We start from the raw sequence: 9,647 nt of genomic DNA on the forward strand, positions 1-9,647 counted from the left end.
TATATATATATTATTTTTTTTTTAAGGACTTGGAGAAGTATCTGCTCTCAATCCCTCTCTTTCTGTCCTCACTTTTGCCCCCTTGCCCTCCGTCACACACTTATATACAGAACTTTCAAATATTTTGATTAATGCAAAAATAACTTTTTAGTTTCAGAACTAAAGACTGAAGTTGAGACTGAAATTTTTCTTCAAATCTATCCAGATTTCTGGTGCTTGTAACTTGTGTAGTCCCGTGCTTCTTTAGTGGCAGAACCAAATACAGCTAGAATGTTCTCCCGTGTTCTTTGTTCTTTCATGGAACGAGAACATCCACATTGAAAACTTTTATTGAGCATGACTTGAGAGAGATATGTTGTACTTCCTTAAGTATTATTTCTGTCTATAGGTACTCTAATGATTCTGAAGTCTGCGTGCAGTAACAATCCCAGCTATATTGACAGATTGATTTCAGTTTTTATGCGATCTCTGCAGAAGATGGTCAGGGAGCACTTGAACCCACAGCCTACAGCAGGAACAGCAGAAGCAAATACAGGTATTACATGAGAAATCTCTTCATCCTAAAGAGATTCAAATGATTTTGTACAGTTTTGTGTGGATTATTACATGTTGAATAGTACTTCAGCGTTAGTGAGAAATATTGAAGGATAAAAATGCACTTTGAGTTCCTGTTACCTGGTTAATGTATAAATTTCAGTATTAACCCAGACATATCAGTAAATGATTGATGAAGATTTGAGCTACAGCATATATAGAAATACTGAGATTCTTCAAGAGTTTGTAGTGTTGAGGGGAGAGGGGCTGAATTTTTTTGATTGTTCTGTGCTTTCATGTTTTTCTTTTTCACTTCTTCCTCTTTGATAACATTGGAACAGCTGTTTGTGAAATTAACTTGTTGGAGGAGCTGATGCTTTTGTTTTTATCTTAAAATAGCATCAATTTCAGTCTATACAATTCTGTCTGTCATCTGATGAATTAGGTCACGAGTCACTGAAAAAAATCAGATGTTCTTGTAGAAGAAAACAGTGCTAGTAAAGAGCACTGTGATTTATTAATGAATAAGCTACTGAAGAAAATACTTTGAAAGAGTTGCTGCTGTTAAATTCCCAGCCCATATTTTTAATAAGGTGAATGAGAACCTTGCAAATTCTATTAACACTGAGAAACAATTGGAAAATTATTAAACTTGACAGATAACCTAGGAAATTAACAGAACAGGATAGGTGTACTGCATCGTACAGTACTTTCACTATTTTAATTGCAGTTTTTCGGTACTGGGGTTTTGTAATACCTTTTACCAGTTTTATTGAAATGGAACCACACAGGTTTGCCTTTAGGATTTTGAATGGATTTGGGTTGTTTTGGAAGGAGTCTGTCTCATTTGTTTAGGGATGGAAAGTAGTAATTAAGAAAACATTTCTAGGGATATATTTCCAGGTAACATATTGTTGATGCTATTTGAAAATTACAGTAGCTTATCTTGAAAATTTCTTTACTAGGTGTTTTTTTATAGGTGTAGACACAATTTTAATCCTTATTTTTGCATCCACAGCAGGTACAAGTGAACTGGTGATGCTAAGCCTGGATCTTGTGAAAACTCGCCTGGCTGTGATGAGCATGGAAATGAGGAAAAATTTTATACAAGCTATTCTAACATCTCTTATTGAAAAATCTACCGATGCTAAAATTCTTCGTGCAGTGGTAAAAATAGTGGAAGAGTGGGTGAAAAACAATTCCCCAATGGCAGCTAATCAGGTGAATTGAGAAGATAAAATCAGTATTGCTCTCAAATGCTAAATAACTATAAGCCACTGTTATAACTCATCAGTTTTTGACAGTGAAGTTTGTAAGGTTCTGTTACATATGTGTAGTTGCGTTTGATGAGGTTTGGAATATTTTGCGTCCCCTGCGAAAGTAGCTGGAGTTGAAGATGTTTAGCATTTTATAGGCTTGTATTAGATGTTTGATCTCAAATGCTGTTTTGCTGAGAACTTGTTTTAAAGTAAAAGTTTTAGAAAATGCCTCACATTAACTTAGAGAGATTCTTCAAGAGGAAGGTGACTAATGCTGGTTTAAATCGTGTTATTCCTGTAAAGTTTTGTGGCCTCCTCCATTTGCCATATTTTCTCTTAGAGTTGAGTACTTGACAATCTAGTGCTGTATAAAAGGACCTACACTTTTAAAAATATACATTAGATTTTTGTGATCATTGAACAATTTAAACCTGGTTTTAGTCATGATTTTAAAATTCTCTAGCGTATATTAGAGGCATAAATTCTTGAGTTATTTTTCTTTTTAGGAACGATGACCTTCTACCAAGCTATTTTTCAGTACTTTAGGAGTGAGAGAGTGATGTAAGGATGGCTGAGGTATACTTTGAATGTGCCAGTTCCCTGCATGTTTTAAGATGAATTGACAAAATTAATTATGTCTTCTTTTAACACAGACACCTACTCTCCGGGAGAAGTCCATTTTACTAGTGAAAATGATGACTTACATTGAAAAGCGTTTTCCAGAAGACCTTGAATTAAATGCCCAGTTCTTAGACCTTGTTAACTATGTCTATAGGTAATTATAGCAATTAATCATTTATTGCAGCTTATTGGTTCGTAATTTGTACCATATATGGCCTTTGTAACATGCCATCGATCTTTTTAGATATGAAAAAAGCGTTCCGCCCCCCCCCCCCCTTAAAATGCAAAATCAGTTAATTTCACTGAGACCACGATACATATTTATGGAAGACAATTTGAAAATGGAAGCTCCTTAGAAACTTTTTTTTTTTTTTGGCTCTGCTAAAATATCTCTACTGCCCCAACCTTTTCCTTTCCCAAGATACCAGGGCATCCTTGTAGCTGGTTGTATTCTAAACACTGTGGTGACAGCTGAAATCTGTCTGTCTTTTCACATCCTTTTTTTTTTTTTTTTTCTTGGAAATCTAAGTTATACTTTCAGGAGAGTTAGTTTGCTAGCTAAACTGTCAGGTTTTGTAACGTGATGAACTAGTTAAAATAGTTACCTTATAAAAAAAATCCCAAGTATTTAATTTTGTGTAGATGATTCACATTATTTTGAGTTACTGTTTCCTATTCTGTTCTCTGGTGCAAAGCCCTAGTGTGGACATGGTGGTCAGAAGTTTTTATCAATGAATATTGTTTGACATTTCAAACAAGATACACATGTGGCTGAAATTGTTTCACAATTATGATAAGATTTTATCCTGAACGTGTTATGGTAGTTCTGGGGCAGTTTTTTAATAAGCAGCAATATTTTCTTTGCTGGTTCTCTCAAAATGCTGCTCCTGGGTGCGTGTCATAGTATTAGTATTTTATATACAAAACCTGGAAGGCTTCTCTTTCTAATGTCTCTGTCATTTCATCTTTATTCATTTTAGGGATGAGAATCTTTCTGGTAGTGAACTTACTGCTAAACTTGAGCCAGCATTTCTTTCGGGTTTGCGTTGTGCCCAGCCACTCATACGAGCCAAATTTTTTGAGGTGTTTGACAATTCTATGAAACGTCGTGTTTACGATCGCCTGCTTTATGTGACCTGTTCCCAAAACTGGGAAGCAATGGGAAATCACTTTTGGATAAAACAGTGCATCGAGGTAGGATATTTAGTTGTATCAGAAGTACAATTATAATTTGAGAAATATGTTTGATTCCCCATTTTTCTTGGCGATATGTAAAAGCGTTATGCAGTGTGTGTCTTGTGGTACTTTTAGCTTTGATACAGATAATACATACTAAGCCTGCTGTGTCAGATACCTCTAGTGGTGCTTAAAAATAAATACACTGTCTGAACCATGAGATGCTGGTGCTTGGAAAATGGCGCCAATATCAACCTTTAAAATGTATTTTCTCAGTGAAGAGCTTAATGAGTGGGTTAATACTTTGTAAAAAAATCCCTCTCTTATAAATGATGGTGATTATAAAAAATACAGGAATTGTTATAGTAGATGATTTCAAGAAAACCATTAAGGCTGTGTGTCTGCTCATGTGGTGTGACAACTGTTAGGTGAGATTGCATTGAAATGAAATTGCATTTTTGGTTGGTTTATTTTAAAAAAAATGGGACCAAACGTATTTTTTTTTTTTAACAATTTGTATATTAAACCATGAGATTATAGTGACTGTGAAGATAACTTCGTACTCTTAAAAGTATTAGAACCCCTTCCAGAGAGATAAAAAACAGCATTGTGGGTTTTTTTTTCCATATCCTTTTTGGGAGGACTTCATTGTAATGGGTAGAGTCTGTATACATTAGCTGATTGAGGGCACTAAATATACGTATTAAAAAGTACAAAATACAGAATTTAGACATATAAGATTCCTGTTTCTTCAGCATTTTCAGGAGAGGCTTGAAAAACAGTCTTGAAAGTGTAGTCATGAACTTCAAAATGGTGACAAAATGTGATCAGATTAAGATGAAAAAGTAGCGTATTTATTGAATAAAGGTGACAAATAGGCCTTAAATATATAACTGCAACTTTTATCTTGTTGATCAATATTAAGCCATCGTAATATTTTCCTTGAAATACTACAGTGAATGTGTACTTAAGAACTCTCCTTGCTTTTTAATGTCCTAGCTCCTGTTGGCGGTGTGTGAGAGGAATACTACCATTGGGACAAGCTGTCAGGGTGCCATGCTGCCCTCTATCACCAATGTCATCAACCTTGCTGACAGCCACGATAGAGCGGCATTTGCAATGGTAACCCACGTCAAACAGGAGCCTCGTGAAAGGGAAAACAGTGAATCTAAAGAAGAGGTAACTTACGGAAAATACTGTAGAAAAAGATACTTTTTGATGGAATATAGCTCATCCTAGTTTCTCATCAAATAGATTTGGAGAATGTGGCTTGAAGATGATGTGGACAGATTGTTCAGTGTATTTTGTAGTTTAGCCGTGCATGGGTTTCTCAGAACTTGCATTCATTCATTTAGCCTTTTCTTTATTATAGCACTATAGCAATTCTATAGCTGGACCTGAAGAACTAGCAGAAATAAATAGTGAGACCTGAGATAAGTTGATTGGAAGGATATTTTGTGTTTGTTTGGAAAAAAAGCAAAAGTACTTAGAAAATATCTGCATGCTTTGAGTTGTTTACTTCTGTGTAGGATGTTGAAATAGACATTGAATTGGCTCCGGGAGATCAGACCAGTACACCTAAAACTAAGGAACTTTCTGAGAAAGACATTGGCAATCAGCTGCACATGTTGACCAACCGGCATGACAAATTTCTTGACTCCCTTCGAGAAGTAAAGGTTGGTACAGGTCATTAGTTTCCTGACAACTCATTTTAGTACTGAAATCTTAAAAATGACTTGACACTTTTGTTTTTTTTTAATCTCACACTTCTGATTTTTTTTAGCTGATGTTTTTCTGTGTCGATGTCTCATATAATCTGATGTAATTTCTTATTTGTGTAGGGCAAAAGAATTCTTAAGCCTTCACTTAATCGCTAGTTTTTACTGTATCACTTTCATACAAAGGTAAACGTAATCTTCCACCAGTAAGTGTATTTTAACTGTTCAGTTAAGGAAACTGATGGCAAAGACAGGGTGTAGGATCAAAAAAAGGTGATAGGATCTTATGTTTAAATAAAATTTTAGCTGAAAGCTGTGTTGAAATAATTCTCACAGTAGTAACAGCTCTATCCAATTAACTTGGTCATTCCTATTACCAAAGTCATCAGCTTCTTTCATTTTCCTTCTTTTTTCTTTTAAATAGTTAGAGTAATGAATCAGTCTCGATCAACATGAAAATAGGATTAAATTCTTGTTACAGCAGTCTGTAACATTCAAGCATTTAAGCTTAAACAACTGTATAACTGAATTGTTTTTCCATAGTATTAATTGTATTTTTCCCATTTATATACATCTTTCTTTTTGTTTCTAGACTGGAGCGTTGCTAAGTGCCTTTGTTCAGTTATGTCATATTTCTACACCATTAGCAGAGAAGACTTGGATACAGCTTTTTTCACGACTTTGGAAAATCTTGTCTGACAGACAACAACATGTGAGAATCTCTCTCTTCTCACTTACGAATTCCTCTTTGTAAATGACTGGTGTTGCAGGAAAATGTATTTGTGTGATAAATGACTTGTTCACTGGCTGTGGAAGTTTACCATTCTTTGCGACTAGTGAATGCTGTATACCTCTCAATATATCTTTTGAAATAAATAGGGCCCTTCAATTTGCAAAGAGAAATACACTTATCAAATGATTGTTCCCTGTACTAACAAGATTTTTAATCTAAATTCTCTGATTGAATAATCTGGACGAATGGATAACCATCCTTTGTTTTTTCCTCCTAGGCTCTAGCAGGTGAAATAAGCCCTTTCTTGTGCAGTGGTAGCCATCAAGTGCAGCGAGATTGCCAGCCCAGTGCACTGAATTGCTTTGTGGAAGCCATGTCGCAGTGTGTTCCTCCCATTCCCATCAGACCCTGTGTCCTGAAATACTTGGGGAAAACTCACAACCTCTGGTTTCGTTCTACACTGATGCTGGAACATCAAGCCTTTGAAAAAGGACTGAGTCTACAGATAAAGCCTAAACAGACAACAGAATTTTATGAGCAGGAAAGCATAACTCCTCCTCAACAGGTAGTGTTATATTAATTGAAATACCCTCTGAAATGTGACAGAAAGGCACGGTGACAGTGTAGTACCATAGTATCATAGAAGCATTTAGGTTGGAAAAGAACCTCAACATCATTGAGTCCAGCCATAAATGTAACACTGCCAAGTCCACTACCATGTCCCTAAGCACTACCTCTACTTGACTTTTAAATACCTCCAGGGATGGTGACTCAGCCTCTTCCCTGGGCAGCCTGCTCCAGTGCTTGATAACCCTTTCAGTGAAGAATTTTTTCCTTTTATCTGATCTAAACCTTGCTTGCTGCAGCTTGAGGCCATTTCTGCTCATCCTGTTGCTTGTTATCTGGGAAGAGAGACCAACGCCCACCTCACTACACCCTCCTTTCAGGTAGCTGTAGAGAGTGATAAGGTCTCTCCTCAGCCTCCTTTTCTCCAGACTGAACAACACCAGTTCCCTCAGCTGTTCCTCCTCAGACCCTTCACCAGCTTCCTTGCTCTTCTCTGGACCTGCTCCAGCACCTCAATGTCTTTCTTGTAGTGAGGGGCCCAAAACTCAATGGAGTATTCAAGGTGCACCCTCACCAGTGCTGAGTACAAAGGGACAATCACATCCAAATCTTTGTATTTAGAAGCTTGTTAAAGTAGTGTTGATTTTTTTTTTTTTAATTCAGTGAAGAAATTCCTGTCCTTGTGTATTTGTGAATACAGACAACTGCAACATTGACCACTTTGTGTCTTATCTACTTCTCATGCTCTTCTTTATCTGTTGTTGACATTTTCATATTTTTCTCTTTCTCACTCTTTTCCATCTGCTTTTGACACTAATTCTCTGCAGCACTGTAGAACTAGATGAAACCATTTCTGCCCCTAATTTTAAATCTTGAGTAAATTCTGTTTTGTCTGTCTCCCCCAAAGGGAGTATGCTCTCCCTAATCACGTCTGTTGGTATATGATGTTAAAGAATTATTAGCTAAACAAAATTGAGTTTCCTGTAAACAGATGCTGTTGTTTTTAGTAGTTTGTCAGCTAATTGTGATCTACCTTGGCATGTTTGTGATCAGCTGAGGAAGCTAAACATTACAGATTCTTTTTACATTAAAGACAGAGTTGTTGCCTTGTTAAACAATTTCGTTTTCTCTGATTTGATCTGATATATTGGGGAAGACGGGCATGAATCAATGAACAAGCCATAGGTTTGTTTGTGGTGTTTTGTTGTTTTTTTTTTTTTTTGTCATGTAGTGCAGTGTTGTTATTCTCAGTACTTGGTTGTTACTAATTGCTTGCATTCTAGAGTTTTAAAGAGAGTTTATGTAAACACTTCTCTATTTCCATGCCTTTTGCAATTTGCCTTGGTGCAGAACACATGGTTTTGCTATCTGCTATGCTTTATAATGACAGCTTGACTATGGAGAAATATGCGTGCTTAACATTCTAGGAAATACTGGATTCCCTTGCTGAGCTCTACTCCTTGTTGCAAGAAGAGGATATGTGGGCTGGACTGTGGCAGAAACGCTGTAAATTCCCGGAGACAGCAACAGCTATTGCCTACGAACAACACGGCTTTTTTGAACAGGTACGCTCTTGAAATTAGAAATGATTTGGGTAGTTTTACTGTCCGGATGAATATTCTGGTCAGCAAGCAAGTATTCAGAATATTAATAAATGACTTCAGTCTTCTAAAACGGAAAGTACCACAGCTTCTCTACTGGCTAAAGTAGTATTTCAAGGCCATGTAATACCTAGATAAGGTGAGATTTTTTTGAGTACACCCATCAGTTTTTCATGATATTTGTAAAGCTGACAAACACTATGCTCAGGAATGAGTTAACACACACACACTTCACCTTTCACTTTTTTTTTTTAAACTTAGAATTTATACATATTTTCTTATAACTTTTTTTTAGAATAAAATAATAGTGGGTTAATGTGTATATAGCAGGTGGAAAAATAAAATTATTTGAATTTTGTTTAGGCACAAGAAACTTATGAAAAAGCAATGGAAAAAGCTAAAAAAGAGCATGAACGGAACAATGCTTCGCCTTCAATCTTCCCTGAGTATCAGCTCTGGGAAGACCATTGGATTCGGTAAGACTTTAAAGCTGATGTACAACTAATATTTCTGCCCCGCAATAGAAGTAAAACCCTGCTGGATTTAAAGCATTACTTATGAGAATAAACTTAGCTTAGGACTTAGCTCAGATACAAGGGAAACTTAAGGGAATAAGAAATGCTATTTTTTACTCCCTTAACAAACCCTCAGAAGTGATATCCCTGAAGTGTTGTAAAAATGTAATTTGCTATTGGTAGAACAGACTGCAGCTAAAATTTGTTTTTCCTATTTAAAATGGTTGTTCTGGGAGAGACAAAATGCAGCTCTTCCCTGTTCACAGGTTTCTATACTGTAACAGGTAACAAATGAAAACAAAATAAAATCTTCTCATCTGGATAAAACTTTCACAGCGCTTGCAAAGCTGCTCATAGCCTAACAAATGTGCAGATAATATTTTGATATACAACATTTATAGTCACTTTTATGGAAATTTTATTTTTTTTTTTTGTAACCAAATTGACAATGGTTTTGGTTTTTGTAGTTGCTCAAAAGAATTGAACCAGTGGGAACCTTTGACTGAATATGGCCAGTCAAAAGGGCATATCAATCCTTACCTGGTACTGGAATGCGCATGGAGGGTCTCCAACTGGACTGCTATGAAGGAGGCTCTGGTGCAGGTGGGTGAAGGCTCTTTATGCTCTCATTTAGTTTCTTTGTTCATTTTACTGGTGACATTTCTAACAAGTCAGCGTTACAGTTCATTTCACAGACACAGTGAACTGCTCTTTGGAAGTTTTCTCTGATGTCCCAGCACACAGCTGGGTATTTTGGCGATTGAAGCATGTCATTTCAACAGACAAATTTGGTTCTCTTTTCTCCCTTTTTATAAAGCTGTACTATGTAAGAAATTAGCCAGGGCAGGTGAAAGATAATGGTGCATGGTAATGAGTCATTAAAAAGCAAGAAATGCTTTCGACAGAAGCGTGTTGCAGCAGGA

The 9,647-nt window shown here is 36.3% G+C and overlaps 1 protein-coding gene across 1 annotated transcript in view; it reads left to right on the plus strand.

Annotated features, from left to right (window-relative positions):
- Window positions 1-388: 388 nt before the first annotated feature.
- LOC104464834 (transformation/transcription domain-associated protein) overlaps window positions 389-9,647 on the plus strand; it is a gene marked incomplete at its 5' end in the record, with an annotated part of 44,989 nt that continues 35,730 nt past the window's right edge. Inside the window, 11 exons of the mRNA XM_010077673.1 lie at window positions 389-535; window positions 1,553-1,755; window positions 2,447-2,568; window positions 3,395-3,608; window positions 4,590-4,769; window positions 5,120-5,266; window positions 5,901-6,020; window positions 6,319-6,606; window positions 8,036-8,173; window positions 8,573-8,685; window positions 9,192-9,327. Of these exons, the coding sequence (XP_010075975.1) occupies window positions 389-535; window positions 1,553-1,755; window positions 2,447-2,568; window positions 3,395-3,608; window positions 4,590-4,769; window positions 5,120-5,266; window positions 5,901-6,020; window positions 6,319-6,606; window positions 8,036-8,173; window positions 8,573-8,685; window positions 9,192-9,327 (1,808 nt within the window). The remainder of the gene's footprint in view (window positions 536-1,552; window positions 1,756-2,446; window positions 2,569-3,394; window positions 3,609-4,589; window positions 4,770-5,119; window positions 5,267-5,900; window positions 6,021-6,318; window positions 6,607-8,035; window positions 8,174-8,572; window positions 8,686-9,191; window positions 9,328-9,647) is intronic.

The sequence above is a fragment of the Pterocles gutturalis genome, unplaced genomic scaffold, assembly GCF_000699245.1.
Source record: "Pterocles gutturalis isolate BGI_N339 unplaced genomic scaffold, ASM69924v1 scaffold6233, whole genome shotgun sequence".
In the NCBI taxonomy this organism is placed as follows: domain Eukaryota; kingdom Metazoa; phylum Chordata; class Aves; order Pterocliformes; family Pteroclidae; genus Pterocles; species Pterocles gutturalis.